The sequence below is a fragment of the Eubalaena glacialis genome, chromosome 2 (assembly GCF_028564815.1).
Source record: "Eubalaena glacialis isolate mEubGla1 chromosome 2, mEubGla1.1.hap2.+ XY, whole genome shotgun sequence".
NCBI classification, from domain to species: Eukaryota; Metazoa; Chordata; class Mammalia; order Artiodactyla; family Balaenidae; genus Eubalaena; species Eubalaena glacialis.
The window spans coordinates 183,377,631-183,396,721 of record NC_083717.1 but is presented as its reverse complement, the minus strand read 5'-3'; the positions used below and the strand labels follow the sequence as shown (position 1 = coordinate 183,396,721).

General features: G+C 35.5%; 1 protein-coding gene across 4 annotated transcripts in view; it reads left to right on the top strand.

Annotated features, from left to right (window-relative positions):
• The window catches only part of TRIP11 (thyroid hormone receptor interactor 11), a 63,550-nt gene that overhangs the window by 27,195 nt on the left and 17,264 nt on the right, over nucleotides 1-19,091 (top strand). For all 4 annotated transcript variants that reach the window (XM_061181185.1, XM_061181187.1, XM_061181184.1 and 1 more), the window contains 6 exons: nucleotides 388-3,414; nucleotides 6,163-6,303; nucleotides 6,897-7,090; nucleotides 10,573-10,736; nucleotides 12,817-12,920; nucleotides 18,392-18,491. In XM_061181185.1, the coding sequence (XP_061037168.1) occupies nucleotides 388-3,414; nucleotides 6,163-6,303; nucleotides 6,897-7,090; nucleotides 10,573-10,736; nucleotides 12,817-12,920; nucleotides 18,392-18,491 (3,730 nt within the window). The remainder of the gene's footprint in view (nucleotides 1-387; nucleotides 3,415-6,162; nucleotides 6,304-6,896; nucleotides 7,091-10,572; nucleotides 10,737-12,816; nucleotides 12,921-18,391; nucleotides 18,492-19,091) is intronic.

Below are 19,091 nucleotides of genomic sequence, written 5' to 3'. Positions count from 1 at the left end.
GAACGAGCCTGGCTCTGTGCCAATAAGAATTTACTTACAAAAACAGGTGCAGGTGTGATTCGGCCCATGGGCTGTAGCTTGTTGTCTCCCTGCTTCAGTGTTTAAGAGTTGAAAATATCACTTATCGTTTATATATATGATATAACATATATCATTTATCTTCTTTGCTTTTAAGTTCTAATCTCTAAAACAATTAAATAGATTTGCTGTAAGATAATTAGTAAATAATTTTGTTGGGAATTTTTTTAAAGTTCCCAACAAAATTAGAAGGATTAGAAATGTCTGAGGATTATTCTTCTATTATGTGTGACATTTTATAAAGTTTCCTTTAGGTACTAAAATGAGAGAATGTTTTAAAGTTACCATGCAAATTAATTTTTCTTTCAGCACATGATTTTGATCAAAGATCAGCTATCAAAACAAGAAAACGAGGGAGATAATGTCATCAGTAAACTAAAAAAAGATCTAAATGATGAAAAAAAGAGAGTTCATCAACTTGAAAATGATAAAATGAACATTACTAAAGAGTTAGATGTGCAGAAAGAAAAGTTAATTCAAAGTGAACTGGTAGTAAGTGATTTACATTTAACCAAGCAGAAGCTTGAGGATAAAGTAGCAGATTTAGTAGATCAGCTAAATAAATTGCACACAAAAAATTTAAACATCCAGAAGGAGAACTTTGAACTTCAGGAACATATTAAACAAAAGGAGGAGGAGCTTTCTAGAGTCAGGGATGAGTTAATAACGCAGTCTCTTCTTAATCGAGACTCTAACAGTAATTTTAAGGATGACTTACTTAAAGAAAGGGAAGCCGAAGTCAGGAACTTAAGGCAAAATCTTTCAGAAATAGAACAGCTCAATGAAAATTTAAAGAAAGTTGCTTTTGATCTCAAAATGGAAAATGAAAAGTTGAATTTAGCATGTGAAAATGTAAGACATCAGTTGGAAGAGTCTATTGCTGGTAACAATCAGATTTCTCAGGAAAAAAACGCTATTGTGGAGGCTCTAAAAATCGAGAAAGAACAGTTAGATGCAGAATTGTGTCGGGCTGAAAGGAGGCTGTTGGAAGAAGCAAACAAGTATGAGCAAACCATGGAAGAACTGTCCAATGCACGTAATTTGAGTATCTCTGCTTTACAGCTGGACCATGAACATTTAATTAAACTCAATCAAGAGAAAGACTTTGAAATAGCAGAACTCAAAAAGAATATCAAGCAGATGGATACTGATCATAAGGAAACTAAGAAAATTTTGTCATCTAGCTTAGAAGAGCAGAAGCAATTGACCCAGCTTGTAAATGAGAACGAAATTTTTATTGAAAAACTTAAAGAAAGAAGTTCAGAGCTTCAGGAGGAATTAGATAAATATACTCAGGCCTTAAGAAAAAATGAAATTTTAAGGCAAACCATAGAGGAAAAAGACAGAAGTCTTGGATCCATGAAAGAAGAAAACAATCATCTGAAAGAAGAGTTGGAACGACTCAGGGAACAGCAGAGTCGAGCTGCACCTGTGGCTGAGCCTAAAACCCTTGATAGTATTACAGAGCTAGAATCTGAGGTGAATCAGCTGAATATATTAAAGGATAATCTTAAAGAGGAAATAAAACATCATCAAAAGATAATTGAAGATCAAAACCAGAGTAAAATACAGCTGCTTCAGTCTTTACAGGAGCAGAAGAAGGAAATGGATGAGTTTAGATACCAGCATGAGCAAATGAACGCCACACACACCCAGCTCTTTTTAGAGAAAGATGAGGAAATTAAGAATTTGCAAAAAACAATTGAACAAATCAAAACCCAGTTGCATGAAGAAAGACAGGACGTTCAAACAGAGAATTGTGTTATTTTTCAAGAAACAAAAGTTCAGGGCCTTAATATAGAAAATGGAAGTGAAAAGCATGATTTATCTAAAGCTGAAACCGAAAGATTAGTAAAAGGAATAAAAGAACGAGAATTGGAGATTAAACTTCTGAATGAAAAGAATATATCTCTAACTAAACAGATTGATCAGCTTTCCAGAGATGAGGTTGGTAAACTAACTCAGATTATCCAGCAGAAAGATTTGGAGATACAAGCTCTTCATGCTCGAATTTCTACAGCTTCCTACCCCCAGGATGTTGTTTACCTTCAACAGCAGCTGCAGGCCTATGCTATGGAACGAGAACAGGTACTAGCTGTTTTGAGTGAGAAGACTAGGGAAAATAGCCATCTAAAAACAGAATATCACAAGATGATGGATATAGTTGCTGCAAAAGAAGCAGCTCTCAATAAGCTGCAAGATGAAAATAAAAAATTGTCCACAAGGTTTGAAAGTAGTGGCCAAGATATGTTTAGAGAAACTATTCAGAATTTATCACGTATCATTCGAGAAAAAGACATTGAAATAGATGCATTAAGTCAGAAATGTCAGACCTTATTGACAGTTTTACAAACATCCAACACTGAAAATGAGGTTGGAGGTGTTAATAGTAATCAGTTCGAGGAGCTTCTACAGGAACGCGATAAGTTAAAACAACAAGTAAAGAAAATGGAAGAGTGGAAACAGCAGGTAATGACTACAGTACAAAATATGCAACACGAGTCAGCCCAGCTGCAGGAGGAGCTTCATCAGCTTCAGGCACAAGTTCTGGTTGACAGTGATAACAACTCTAAATTGCAAGTGAACTATACTGGCCTGATCCAAAGTTATGAGCAGAATGAAACCAAACTCAAAAATTTTGGGCAGGAATTAGCACAAGTTCAGCACAGCATAGGGCAGCTTTGCAATACCAAAGATCTTCTTTTAGGAAAACTTGATATTATTTCACCTCAGCTCTCTTCTGGATCGTCGGTTACTTCCCAGTCAGCAGAGTCTCTTAGAACAATTAAGTCTGATGTATTGAGTGAGTCTTCTAAACAAGAAATAGAAGAGCTAAGAAAATCACTGCAGGAAAAAGATGCAACAATTAGAACTCTCCAGGAAAATAATCACAGATTGTCTGATTCGATTGCTGCTTCCTCGGAGCTAGAAAGAAAAGAACACGAACAAACTGATTCAGAAATTAAGCAGCTCAAGGAGAAACAAGATATCTTACAAATGTCACTTAAGGAAAAAGACCTCTTAATCAAAGCCAAAAGTGATCAGTTACTTTCTTTGAATGAAAATTTCACTAACAAGGTGAATGAAAATGAACTTTTGAGGCAGGCAGTAACAAACCTGAAGGAGAGAACATTAATCTTAGAAATGGACATTTGTAAACTAAAAGGGGAAAATGAAAGAATAATAGAAACATCCAGGGAAAAGGAAACAGAATATCAAGCATTACAGGAGACTAATATGAAGTTTTCTATGATGCTTCGAGAAAAAGAGTTTGAATGCCATTCATTGAAGGAGAAGGCTCTGGCTTTCGAGCATCTACTGAAAGAAAAAGAGCAGGTATGTTCTGGATGGCATGTTGTGGAGGGAAGTTTGGGGTGGAGGAGATTTTTTAGTGTGCTACTTTATTGGTGTTCTTTGAAGGGGAAGATGCATTTGTTCTTTTAGAAATATTTATTTCAAGGTATTGTGATTAATTCAAAATAAATTTTCCTCAGAGGCATCTGCAAGTTTCTCCCCCAAATTACTAGATATTTCCAAATATTTTTAGTTCTAGATTAATTTTTTTTTACTGTCTAAGTAGAAAAAGTTTAGAAGCAGTTAATGTTTTTCTTTAGAAAATAGAAATGTGATATAAGAACTTTGAGGTTACTGCAGTTTAATCACATTTTAGGCTTATTTCAGTAAGTGCTGGTTTTAGAGGTTCTTTTATACAAAGGGAAGCTCTGTGAAATACATGCTACATCTTTGACAATGCTCTGAAGTACGAAATACATTTTACATTGTGACACAATAAGCACTTGTGTGTGTGTGTGTGTAAAACTGAAACAAAAGTTTCAGGAATCAGAAATTACCCTTACTACATGTGATGCTCTCTTAAAAAAAGGAAGTGCTGGATGACCCATTAAATTGATTTTTATGAATCATTCACAGCCTGGTATTTGAAAAGCGTTAGCTATGAATGGTACTTTTCACATAAGTAGACTCAATAAATATTCTAATCTCAGTTGTGTCATTGTGTGACTTTGGGTGTGTTTTGACTTTATTGGTTTGTTTATTCACCCATAAAAAGGAAGGTTGTATTGGTTAAAAGTGTCAGTAGTTTTGATATATTTAAATGTTTACATTCAGTTGATATTAGATTTTGATAAGAATGTATTGAAGACCCAATACATCATGCTGTGATCAAAGCTATGGGCTTTTTTGATGTAGTGCCTTTTTACTCTTATTTCTATACCACTAGAAAGTGGTGGAAATTTAGCAAAGAAATGAGGCAGAACAATGGAATATTCAGCAACTGCTTCTTGAGTGTTTACATGCTGCCGGGCACAAGATACAAAATGATTTAACTTCTTTCGCCAATTAAATTCTCTTTTAAGAGTCTCGGATTAAAGTTTGTGAATGCTTGATGTAGTTTTCACTTGATAAGAAAAGTCTTGCCTCATTTTCCCCTTCTTTGTCATCTGATTAAATCGGTACACTGATGTATTGGCTTGTGCTCCTCCTTTCAGGAATAGCTTCTCAGCTTCTTATGGTACTGATCTATGTTCAGTATGAAAAAGACTGGTAGAGGGTAGAAGCTTTCTATTGCTCACTAGCCAGAATTGGGTGTAGCATCTTAGGGCTTGTAAGAGTATAATGGAGGAGAGGAGGACAATAGAGTATTCTTTTTATATGTTTTTACCTATTGTAGTTTTAGCATCTTGTACAGTCTAATTCTATTTCATTGACATTTATAGATCCAAAGTGTACACATTTAATTAAGGCTCACCTACCTTTCAGGAAGCTTTCCTAAGTTAGTTAAGTTGTACTTAAGTACTGTATTACTTGAGGGTAATTAGCATAAACTAATTGATTTCTTATAATACTCTATATAATTGAAGAATACCTTTATTTTGAATGTAACAACATTTTTCTTTAGGGAGACAGGAGTGTTCTCAACAGGAGATCTTCAGCTCTTTAATTGTCAAGCATTTCTCTAATATGAAAAAAATGTTGAACTGAAAAACTGTTCGGAAAATATTGGCCTTCTTTTCCAGGAGGGGGTGTTGAGATAAAAGGAACAGATGGTTTTATGTTTTGGTTTCAATGATTTGTCCTGGGGGACGTGTTATATATTCTTAAAGAAATGGAAAGTTTACATGAAAATGTAAGAATGATACCAATCTATAAATAGATTCAGACGATAGGCACTTTTCAAACAGAGAAAAGAATTGGCTGTAAACAGTCTGACATTTTTTTGTGCTTTTTAGAATTCTAGCTATCATCTTAAATTCATGGCCCTACTTCTGCAATGAAAGGTTATCTTTTTTTTTCCTGCCGTCTTTAATATATTGTTCTTGTATGGAAGGCATTCAGGAATAAATTTTCCTAACAGTCTTAGCAAGATAACATTCCAGAGTTGCTTTTGTTAAATTGTTGCCAAAATGTTCTTATAAAATAGGTTGTGCATGTGAAATGACTTCCCTTTTTCTCCTGTGCCAGCAACTCCACAATTACTTTCCCTAACAACAGTTGCATATGCCTGATGAATAGACACACACACAGACACACACACACACACACACACACACACACACACACACACACATACTTTTGGGTGATTTGGGGGTTTGTGTATGCTTTGTTGTGTAGGGTAAATTCGAAGAGATTGTGTCTTTTGAGTTCTTTTTAAAGCATTTTAAATAAACTTTTTCTTTAAGAATAGTTTCAGATTATTAGAAAAGTTGGAAAGATAGTACAGCATTCCCACATACCTCACACTCTGTTTCCCTTATTTTTATTAACATCTTATGTTACTGTGGTACATTGGCAACAACTAATGAACCTTTGTAGATACATTAATAGTTTATTTGAATTTTCTTAATTTTTTAGCAAATGTCCTTTTCTTGTTCCATGTCCCATCCAGGATACATTATAGTTAGTTGTCATGTCTCTTTAGGCTCCTTTAGACTGTGATGGTTTCTCAGACTTTCCTTGTTTTGGATGACCTTGACATAGTTAACTGAATTTTTAAATTATTTAATGAAGAAATGTCTTTTTTAAAATGTGTTTTTCTTTAAAGCTAAAGTTATTTCTTTCCAAAAGGGCAAGACTGGGGAGTTAAATCAACTTTTAAACGCAGTTAAGTCAATGCAGGAGAAGACAGTTATCTTTCAGCAGGAGAGAGATCAAGTCATGTTGGCCCTGAAACAGAAACAAATGGAAAACACGGCTGTACAGAATGAGGTATACTTTCACTTTAAAGAAATAGTGATTCAAACACTTAAGTCTAATAACTCTTAAATAAGAAAACTATAAAGATTATCAATTAACATGAATTTCTCTTAGGTGATTTTTTCTTAGTCTTACTCTGATGCGCTTTAGTAGGATTTTGATCTCCCAAAGTGCATTCTGTTTCAGTTTTCAAGCAAAAACCATGATCTAATCATTATGTTTCATACCTGAAATTAAATTATACCTCAAGAAAAGAAAAAGGTGGCATATCTTGGATATAAGAAAAATTTCCTACCCACAAAGTATGAAAAAAATGAGATTTACTGAAAAAGTGGCCTGTCACAAAAAGCCTAGTACTTTGTACAATTCCATTTTCCATTATCGCCACAGGGAATGAGATCTTACAAAGTAAACCTTCCAAATGAATATTCAAGATGATTTCAGGAGCCTTTTTTCTTAGCATAAATATATCTTGCAGTATGAGAAATTAGTATACAATTAATACACTTCAATAATGGGGAAAGATTTGATAACAGAGTGGCTTGTAGGAGGGGAAAGGGGGAGCATTTTATGGAAGAAAAATAAAAGAAATGTCCTCTACCTAGGTTCAACATTTACGTGACAAAGAATTACGCTTAAACCAGGAGCTAGAGAGATTGCGTAACCATCTTTTAGAATCAGAAGATTCTTACACCCGTGAAGTTTTGGCTGCAGAAGATAGAGAGGCTAAGCTAAGAAAGAAAGTAACAGTATTGGAGGAGAAGCTAGTTTCATCCTCTAATGCAATGGAAAATGCAAGGTAACTTTTTCTTTTTTTTTCTTTTTTTTTTTTTTTAGTATTAACATTTAATTAAATACTTCCTGAGTGTCAGACTCAGAACTTTTCATATGCTACCTTATTTTATTCTCACAAAATTCATTATCTCCATTTTACAGACTAAGAAACTAAGGGTAAAGAGGTTTAATAACCTTCCCAAGGTCAGGCACACAAAGTGCACATGTAGGTGTCACACTTGGGTTTGTAACCCTTATCCAGATCTGGCATTCAAACTGAGGTTTCTCCAAATCTTAATTGTTATCCTAGATAATTGCTTCTCATCATTTTAGGAGGCTAGACTTAAATTCTGACTGATTTAATTAGCGTTGTCAGGTTCCCCAAGAACTAATTTAATTTATGTGATTTAATTTTTAATCAAGTGATCTAAGGTTGAACAAAGTTTGGATATTAGAAAGGAGAGAGTAAAGGAAGTAGCAAGGGAAAGGCCTAGGTCAATGTGAATTAACTCCTGGCTTGTTAGAACTTTTGAGTGACCAGGTCCCTGCTTATATATTTTTAAATTTTATTTCTCTCAATAAAATGTGTTTTTTTTTTTTTTTTCTTATTACAAAAACATATTTTCCACTTCAGGAAAGTCACATAAACCAAAAGAACATAAAGCCACAGACTCACTCATCCAGAGATAATCTTTATTTGTGCCTTTGTATGCTTCTGTATATGTGTGTATATATTACATATTATTTTCTTAAAGCAAAATTGAGATCATACTATTTATACTGTTTTGTAACCTGCTTCTATCAGTTAGTAATATGAATATGAGTACACGTTAAGCCATATGTTCCTGCAATATCATTTATGGCTGCATAGTGTACCATTATTTGGATTTGCCATAATTTCTTTAACCCACTCATTTATTATTGGACATTTAGAGTGTTTCAGCTTTTCAGAATTACTAAGAGTGCTGTTTTGTTTTTGTTTTGTTTTTTATATAAATTTATTTATTTTATTTTTGGCTGCATTCGGTCTTCGTTGCTGCGAGTGGGCTTTCTCTAGTTGTGGCGAGCGGTGGCTACTCTTCGTTGCGGTGCGCGGGCTTCTCACTGCGGTGGCTTCTCTTGTTGTAGAGCACGGGCTCTAGGCACGCGGGCTTCAGTAGTTGTGGCTCATGGGCTCAGTAGCTGTGGCTTGTGGGCTCTAGAGCGCAGGCTCAGTAGTTGTAGCACACGGGCTTAGTTGCTCCGTGGCATGTGGGATCTTCCCGGACCAGGGCTCGAACCTGTGTCCCCTGCATTGTCAGGCAGATTATTAAGTACTGCGCCACCAGGGAAGCCTAAGAGTGCTGTTTTGATAACCCAAAATAGGTATTTTTGTGTTGATGACAGATTATTTCCTTAGTGTAAATTTTGAGAAATGGAAATTCTGATTGAAAGGCTGTTTTTAGAACGTTTGAAATGTACTGCCAAATAATCTTCCAAAAAAATCATGTCCATTTATCTTCCCTTTAGTTGTATGTGCATCTTTTTATCTTTTTACTGTGTATGGTGCTGAGGGAAATATAAGGATATAGTAGATGTTATCTCTGCAAAGAGAATATAGGCCAGTAGAGATAGTATTTCTGAGGGTGAACTCCTTACCCCCTTTGTAGGATGTATTATTGTACCTTCAGACTCAGAAGAAGAACTTGTTTAAAATGAGAATTAAAACAGTGAGTGAACATTTGTGTATGTGTTTCACATTGGCAGAAATAGCAAAACATCCGTAGTCTATAAGATTGATCATCTTTCCTTTCAATTTTCAGGCCCTTATTTTCTCTAATTGAAATAGTTTCTAATCTCTGCCTATTTCTGTTTACCATTCATAATAACTGCAGAATAACCTTCGGTAGGTAGGGCTGTGGTCTTGTTGCTCCTTTTTTCAAAACCAGGTTAGACTGTCATGATTTGGGGCCCACTGTTTTTCTGTTAATCCCGCCTATTCTTCAAATAGCACTTCATGATGAATTATTTGTTTAGCACCCCACTCCTCAAATCCAAAATCAAACCCTAGTGTGATGTTTTTCCTTTGAACCTGCATAGTATTTTGAGTCTTTGATAGGGCACTTGTATTTTACTTAGGGGTATTTGTAATTGTTGAGCTGCTTTACACTTTCTCCCACCCAGTGAAGTGTAAGGTCACCAGTGGGTAGGAATGATGCCATTTATTTCACACTCTTCCCACAGTATACATTCTTACATATAGTTTCATAGATGTTCAATAAATACTTGGTGTGTAAGTAACTCAAATCTACAGAATCAGATTATGGTGTTTTGAGCCCCTAACAATAGTAACGTCTTGTATTTATTAACTTTTTGAACGACATCACAGTTCATTTCATCCTTACAATCACCCTTTGAGTGATTTGCTAACCAGCAAAGTTGAATAAAGTCCAGGGACATAAGAGGGGAGAGTTAAGTCCTCTGGTTATCAGGTTACTGCCTTTTCCAAAAGAGGGTGCTATTGGGTAAAGTTTCTTCAAAGTGAGCTGCTCTTAATGGGTTTTACTGGGCTGCTCTGAATAAGAATTTAACTGGATATTAAAAACCCAGGAAAGGCTATTGCAATATTTTGTATGTAATAATTGTACATTAAGGAAGTACCTCAATGACATAAGCCTGGATAGATGTTCTGTAATTCTCTTAGGGAATCTCCGATTTGGGACAGGTGTAGCGGTTATTATATTTAATGTAAGCAGAAAGAAAGATGACAGTAAAAGATGGGATAACCTTTGCAAAGTTGTGGGTTTACTAGGATTGTGAGTTCCAAAAGCAAGGGGGGTATCATAGAATCCATTGCTTGTTGGGTTGGAGGTGGACAAAATGACTTCCAAGATCCCTTACAACTTACAAGTTTATGATAAATTACATCTTAGAGTTTTAGCCTCGAAACACAAAAGTTGCAGGCTATTTGTAAATTTTTCTTAAGCTGACATATCTTGTTTAGCCCAGTTCTGTGTTTAAAATGACTGCCATTTGTTCAAAGTCACCTTCACAGGAAGGATGATTGAATTAACAAAAGCAGGGAGAATGAAGATCAGAGGAACTCTTCAAGTTTCTTTGAAATCTAACTTGAATTTAATGTAATAAAATGTAGGGAAGGTCAGATTCATAGAGACAGAAAGTAGAATGGTGGTTACTGGGGGGAGAGGGGGTTCTTGTTTAATGGGTGGAGTTTCGGCTTGGGAAGATGAAAAAGTTCTAGAGATGGATGGTCGTGATGGTTGTACAGCCATGTGAGTGTACTTACTACCACTGAACTGTACACATAAAAATGGTTAAAATGGTAAATGTTATGTGTATTTTACCACAACAAAAAAAACATAGGGAAGAGGTTTCATCTTGTTAAAGTATCTAAATACTTTGAATATAACTTGCATTTAGTGCAGTAAAATGTAGGGAAGGTATTTCATCTTGTCAAAGTGTCTAAATAGATAGAAACAGTTTGACTTTTATTCTTTTTGTTTAAAGCCATCAGGCCAGTTTACAGGTAGAGTCATTGCAGGAACAGTTGAATGTGGCATCCAAGCAAAGGGATGAAACTGCACTACAGCTTTCCATGTCTCAGGAACAAGTAAAGCAGTATGCTCTGTCACTCTCCAACCTGCAGATGGTCCTGGAGCATTTCCAGCAAGGTCAGTTGTATGGCCAGTCTTTCACTGAAGAAGAGTTATTGTACGGTTGACCCTTGAACAATGCATGGGTTAGGATGCCTACCCCCCATGCAGTTGAAAATCCGTAACTTGAGTTCCCCCGAACTTAACTCCTAATAGCCTACTGTTGACCAGGAGCCTTACTAATAACATAGTCAATTAACACATTTTTTTGTATGTTATATGTACTATATACTGTATTCTTACAATAAAGGAAGCTAGAGAAAAGAAAATGTTATTAAGAAAATCATAAGGAAGAGAAAATACATTCACTGTACTGTATTTATTGATACTATAAGTTTATGTCATCTGTTTACAAGATGAATTGTTTGTCTATTAGTACCTACATCAGTATTCTCTTGTATGATAGAAAACACTGTAGATATTATACATATTACTAACACTAGACATCAAAAATGAAATGTGTGAAAAAGAAATTCATATTTAGGTATAATGATTCGTGATTGATAATGAAGAAGTAGCAATATTATTACTTTATGATAGCCTAGCCTTTACACTAATGAATGGTTATAAAATTTTTATGGTATACAGTAAAACAGTCATAGTCATAATATAGTACTGGAAACATTGTTACATTTTTTAAAAAAACCGCTTCCTTGTGATGATAGGCTGATATGCAGTTTCTCCAATTACAAGAGAGAGAGGCATACCTTATGGTAATGTGATTCTTTGGAAGCAAAGTTATAAAACAGTAAGAAAACTAACATATTGTTAAATTTATATTATCACTCACCTTCTGCCTATGTTAGGATAGACTAGTATCTACATGTATTTCAAGCATTCGTGACATAACCTTTTTCTTAATGTTTTTGATATTTCTAGTCTATGTGGTTCATCTGCTTTTTCAAATTGTCTCAAATCTCCAAAAAATGTTTCCAATATATTTACTGAAAAAAATCTACATATGGTGGACCCATGCAGTTCAAACCTGTGTTGTTCACAGATCAGCTATAGTTTTGGGAATTTTGGCTTGAGTGCTGTTTTAGATTAGGCATAGGGAAATCTTTGAAAGGTTACCCACTTGTAGGGGGAGAAGATAAGTAGCCATCAACAAATTAGACTTTTTTTACAGTTAAGAGTAGAGAACATAAACTGTATATACTAATTATTAAAAAAATTTTTTTAGTGTCATATTATGATACTTTAGTTAAGGTGAGAGTTGAGGGAAGTATGAGGGTAACATAGTAAGGAGGTTCACATGATAAAGGGGAATACAAAGGAAGAGAGAGGCACACATGTAGGAAAAAAAAGATAGGTGTTGAGATGTTGGTTGGAGGTTGAATCCACTTCAGAGAGTTAATCATCAGTAGTTACTCTCTTTTGAAGTATTAATTTGTTCTTAGCTGTTCATCTATACTTTAAGGTAACTGCATTTTTCTAGTTCAGGTGGAAAGTACTTTTCTAGGCACATAGTAATAGTGACCAGAGCACACGTACCCCAATAACCAAATATGCTTTTTCACATCTGCCTCCCATCCTCAGATTTACCCCCTTTAGATCGTTTACCCATCCATTTGTCAACTCATACATTCTGTAATTACTGGCAATGCATGAACTGCTAGTGGAGGGGCAGGCGGTTAGAGGATGTGAGGCTAATGAAGTTAAAGAAGTTATAGTTTTGTGCCTGAGCAAAACTTAACATTTGTACATACGTACATATCAGGGTTACTCCTATGGTTGAAATTTTGAATTTTATATGTAAGAATTCTCTAGGTCTGCTCTGTATAATACTAGAGTGGACATGTGTACAAAATAGTATGATACTGAGGCCATAGAGAAAGCTTTGCTAAAGAGGAAATATTTGAGTAGAGTTCTGAAGGGAGGGAAAGTTTGCAAGCTGGACATGGTGGAGAAGGATTTAAGCAGAGGAAAGTGATCTCATTACTTTAATTCCAGTTAACGTCATCACTAAGGCATATATAATTTTCTTGTTAAGACATTTGAACTATTTTTGTTGAATTATTAAAATTTCAAGTGGTTTAAAATTCTAATTTTATCACACAATTACAAAATACTAATGTAACTTTTTTTTCCTCTTTAGAGGAAAAAGCTATGTATTCTGCTGAACTAGAAAAGCACAAGCAACTTGTTGCTGAATGGAAGAAAAAGGCAGAAAATCTGGAAGGAAAACTCGTATCATTACAGGTTGGTTGAAATAATTTACTCTTGTAAATTTTATTATGCACAAAACAATTACTTGTAGAATTTTTGTCTTGGAAATAATCTCCTAAACAGTTAATTTAGTAAATGTTGTCACTGAGGCATAACAGTGAATAAGATACTTAGGATTTCTCTCATGTTACTTATAGTTTAGCACAGACACAGCAAATAAGAGATTTAAATTTTTAGCACAGGTGGGCATTTTAGAGATCACTAAAAAAAATTAATGTAAAATTTTAACTGTATAATTTTCTGTTTTCAACAAAGTATATTGGGCACTTTATTTCACATGGATTAAAATAATGTATATTATCCCATTAGATCTTTTTCTTTTGCACCTTAATTCTTTTTTTTTTTTAACATCTTTATCAGAGTATATTGGCTTTACAGTGTTGTTAGTTTCTGCTGTATAACAAAGTGAATCAGCTATATGCATATGTATATCCCCATATCGCCTCCCTCTTGTGTCTCCCTCCCACCCTCCTTATCCCACCCCTCTAGGTGGTCACAAAGCACCGAGCTGATCTCCCTGTGCCATGCAGCTGCTTCCCACTAGCTGTCTATTTTACATTTGGTAGTGTATATATGTCAGTGCTACTCTCTCACTTCGTCCCAGCTTCCCCTTCCCCCTCCCCGTGTCCTCAAGCCCATTCTCTACATCTCTGTCTTTATTCCTGTCCTGCCCCTGGGTTCATCAAAAACTATTTCTTTTTTTTAGATTCCATATATATATGTGTTAGCATACAGTATTTGTTTTTCTCTTTCTGACTTACTTCACTCTGTATGACAGACTCTAGGTCCATCCACCTCACTACAAATAACTCAATTTTGTTTCTTTTTATGGCTGAGTAATATTCCATTGTATATATGTGCCACATCTTCTTTATCCATTCATCTGTCGATGGACATTTAGGTTGCTTCCATGTCCTGGCTATTGTAAATAGAGCTGCAATGAATATTGTGGTACATGACTCTTTTTGAATTACGGTTTTCTCAGGGTATATGCCCAGTCGTGGGATTGCTGGGTCATATGGTAGTTCTATGTTTAGTTTTTTAAGGAACCTCCATACTGTTCTCCATAGTGGCTGTATCAATTTACATTCCCACCAACAGTGCAAGAGGGTTCCCTTTTCTCCACACCCTCTCCAGCATTCTGACCGGTGTGAGGTGATACCTCATTGTAGTTTTGATTTGCATTTCTCTAATGATTAGTGATGTTGAGCATCCTTTCATGTGTTTGTTGGCAATTTGTATATCTTCTTTGGAGAAATGTCTATTTAGGTCTTCTGCCCATTTTTGGATTGGGTTGTTTGTTTGTTTGATATTGAACTGCATGAGCTGCTTATGTATTTTGGAGATTAACCCTTTGTCAGTTGCTTCGTTTGCAAATATTTTCTCGGATTCTGAGGGTTGTCTTTTCGTCTTGTTTATGGTTTCCTTTGCTGTGCAAAAGCTTTTAAGTTTCATTAGGTCCCATTTGTTTATTTTTGTTTTTATTTCCATTTCTCTAGGAAGTGCATCAAAAAGGATCTTGCTGTGATTTATGTCATAGAGTGTTCTGCCTATGTTTTCCTCTAAGAGTTTTATAGTGTCTGGCCTTACATTTAGGGCTTTAATCCATTTTGAGTTTATTTTTGTGTATGGTGTTAGGAAGTGTTCTAATTTCATTCTTTTACATGTAGCTGTCCAGTTTTCCCAGCACCACTTATTGAAGAGGCTGTCTTTTCACCACTGTATACTCTTGCCTCCTTTATCAAAGATAAGGTGACCATATTGCACCTTAATTCTTTAAAATATTTTTCTCTTTATTATTATGCTGTATTTCATGCCTATAAATATTATATATAAGAAATAAATTAAATGAACCCCATGAAGAGACACCACAGTGACTTGCTGTTTGATGTAGGATAAACTTTTCTGAGTCATAAGTAGACTCTGGTGATAGCTGGTGGAAAGTAATAAAATTTATGTATCTGTCATTAGTGGTGAATATGCTGTTTAGGCATATTAATATTCTAAATAATTGAAGACATACTTCCTTTAATGTTTTAAAATTTTTACTAAATGTTGAGTGACTGCAAAACAATATTTAGATAATACGTATAAAATATAAGAATAGCAATACAGCAAATACCCACATACTCACCACCCAGTAAAAGAATGTCACCCTTTGAAGTTCCGTAAGCACCCCTCCACATCTCCTCTCCTTCTTATCACCTTTTATGTATTTTACCCCCTTGTGTTTCTTTATGGTTTTATCACATGGATTTACATCTTTTTACAGTTCATTGTTTGGTTTTGCATATTTTTAAACTCTGTATAAATGGAATTCTGAACTGTATGTAAATGGAATTCTTCTGAGGCTTGCTTTTTTTGCTGAGTATTATGTTCATGAGTTTCAGCCGTGTAGCTGTGTAGTTACTGTGTTAGAAGGTTCATTATTTTCACTGCTGTATTCCTTGCATGAATATGTAATTTATTTACCCATTTTCCTGATAAAGGACATTTCCCTTATCTGCCATACAAACAATGTGGTTATGAATTTCCTTGTTTATATATCCTGGTGTACATGTATAAGAGTTTCAGGTGTGTATCTCGATTGGAATTGCTGAGTCATGGGATATATATGGGCAATTTCAATTTTACTAGATTTGGGGGCAAATTGTTTTCTAAAGCACTTGTGCTAATTTTCTCCTACCAGTGGTACTAAGAGTTCTTGTTCTACATCCTCAGCAATGCTAGCATTATCAGAATTTTTTAAAGTGTTTGACAGTGTGGTAGGTGGGAAGGGCTATCTTATGGTTTTAATTTGCATTTCTAGTAATGAGGTCAAGCATCTTTTAATATGTTTATTCACCATTTATGCTTACTTTCTGGTTAGCTCATTAACACATTAAAAAGATATTTTATTTGATGCTTTTGTTTTCAGTGGGTCCAAAATGTCTAGTAGGTCATACTGTTAGAAGTCCAGATCTTCTTTTTAAACTAGCTCTATTTTAAACATTTTTTAATGTAATATATATTTAGAAAAACAACAAAATAAATCAGAAGAAACTAAGAGGGAATTAGTAAAGATAAAAGTTGAAATTAATGAAATAAAAAACAAAAAAATGGTAGAAAGAATAATGAAATCTAAATGTTAATTTTCAAAAACGTCTTAGTGTAGTTTTTTTAAGCTTTAATTATTTCTTAAATATAAATGCTATGAGGTTAACAAAGTCATATGAAAGTTTATTTAAATTTCCTTTACACTAAATTTAATCTTGTTGATTTTGGATGTTGATTTTGTTTAAAATTTTTTTGTTTCAGTCTCTTTGTATCAGTTAAGGTTTAACCTGAGAAGCAGAACCAGTAGGATGTGTATGTGTGTACACGTATGTACACATACATATACATACACATGTGTACACGTGTGTACACATACATATACATACACATATACATTGATGTACGTACTGTATATGGATACCTATGAGATTTGTTACAAGGAATTGGCAACATTGTGGGGCCTGGCTAAGCAAGTTAGGTAGGTTTGGCAGTCAAAATGGGAAGATCACATCATAGGCAGGCTGGAACTCATAGGCGTGGGCCAAAGCTGTTGTCCACAGGTGGTCAGGAAAAAAAATCACCAGCAGGATGGACTCTGTGGACATGGGCTGAAGTTGCTGTCCACAGATGGAATTTCTTCTTTATGGAGAAACCTCAGTCCTGATTTCAAGGAGTTTCAGCTGGTTCAATCAGGTCCACCCTGATTATCCAGGATAATGCGCCTTCCTTAAATTCAGCTGATTTGGGCTTTGATTACATTTGCAAAATACCTTCACAGCAATACCTACCTTAAGTTTGACTTGGTAACTGGGGACTAGCCTATCCAAGATGATACATCAAAAAAGCTATCACACTCTGATTCAAGATGATGAAACTGGACCTGACATGTACGTGGGTGAATCCTCTAGAATAGCCAAGAAAATTGTGTGAAAGAATAATGGTGAGGAGGGACTTGCCTACTAAATGTCAGAATAGAGCCATAAATCAATACCATATTGACTAGATTAGTGGAACAGAAGGAGAATCCAGAAATGGAGCCCAGGTTATATGTGAGAATTAAATTTAAAACTAAACCCTAAACTACTTTCAGTTCAGTGGGGAAAAGGGTAGGTTATCTAATAAACAGTAGATACAACCGGCTGTCTGTATGGAAGAAAATGAAATTGGACCCCTATCTTACACTATATACAAAAGTAAATTCCAACTGTATTAAAGCAAGGGTTCTCAACTGGGAGTGGTGCTGGAAATCTGAGGGGTATTTTTGGCTGTTACAGTGACTGTGGGTAGGTCTTCTGGCATTTAGTGGCCAGAGGCCAGGAATGTTGAAAGAACTCCTACTGAGACATACTATTTTAAAGATATAAATGTTAAAAAAGAAAAATATCTTCCAAGAAAATCTAGAAGACCACATGTGCAGTTCAGGGCAGGGAGGAGCCTAACCTAGACTAAAACTCAAGAATCAAAGTAGGACATGTTTGACTATATTTGTAGCACTGATGACAAAGGGTTCATATCTACTATATAAGGTGCTCTTACAAACTGATGAGAGAAAGACAGCTCAATGGAAAAATGGGCAAGGTATGCAAAGATTTCTGCATAAGAGCAGATCCAGCTGTCCTATTAACATGAAAAATTACTCAAATTCACTAGTATGGATTATAGTTAGAGAAATAAAAAAGTAATAAAGTAATAATGAAACATCACTTTATACCCATCAGACTTGCAAAAATTAAAAAAGAACATTTGTTGGGACTTCCCTGGTGGTGCAGTGGTTAAGAATCCGCCTGCCAGTGCAGGGGACGTGGGTTCGAGCCCTGGTCCGGGAAGATCCCACATGCCGCAGAGCAGCTAAGCCCGTGCGCCACAACTACTGAGCCTGTGCTCTAGAGCCCACAAGCCGCAAACTACAGAGCCCGCGTGCCACAGCTACTTAAGCCTGTGCGCCTGGAGCCCGAGCTCTACAACAAGAGAAGCCACCGCAATCAGAAGCCCACACACCTCAACAAAGAGTAGTCCCCGCTTGCCGCAACTAGAGAAAGCCCATGCGCAGCAACGAAGACCCAACACAGCCAAAAAAAAAAAAAAAAAATTTGTTGCTATATTTCTTGACTTTTTGTATTTTTCTTGTAGTTTTTATTCTTATTATTGTCACTTTTTAAACTTTTGTCACCATATTGTCTTTAAATAGCATTCTCTTTTTTATTTAGTTTCTCTTAAAGAGACATTATTGTGTTGTGAAGTGTGGGTTCTATCTTTGATACTTATTAGTATCAAATGAACTTGCCCAAGGTCACAGAAATACAGCTTCATTAGCTGAAAGGGGTTGATTGACTTTAAGATGTCTTCCAGCCCTATAGTTTGTGAAATAGTTTTTGCATGCTGCTTTTTAATGAACTTTTCTTCCTCAGGAGCGTTTGGATGAAGCAAATGCTGCGTTGGATTCAGCATCAAGACTTACAGAACAGTTAGATTTAAAGGAAGAACAAATTGAAGAACTTAAAAAACAAAGTAGGTTTTTTTCCTTTTCGTTTTTCCCTTACAACACTAGTATTGAATCAGATGTGGTTTCCCCCCATGCATTGGTACAGTCGAGTGAGACCAACTGCCATTAGTTTGTGACTTCCATTTCCATCTCCCATGACCAGTTTGCTTTGATTTGAATCTGGTCCTAGGGAAACCAGAGTCATAAGTTGGCCCTGGCTGTCCAGTTAGTTTTCCGGAATATTGAGGCAGTCCAGTTGTGCTGGCTGCCACCCTGTTGACCATCAAAGGTATTGATTCGACTGACTCGACTTGTCATGGTATAACTTTTCCCTGTTCAGTCTGTGGTCATCCTGCCTAAAGCTGTCTGATACGTTAGAGTAAGTACTTACAAGTAAGTACTTGTAAGTCTCAAGTAAAAGAGTAACTTTTTCTGGAATGAATGTCTGGCTATAACTAGCTGTTTATGATTATAGATGGTGCTTTACATGCAGGCACTCATCATGTATTTTTTGATGCTTGTAAATTATCTCATAGGCCCTGTCAATTCCCGAGGGTGAGTCCTGTGTTTAGGATTATCAGTTGGGCCTCAGATAATCAGGTGGTTCATAGTGCTCTGTTAACTCT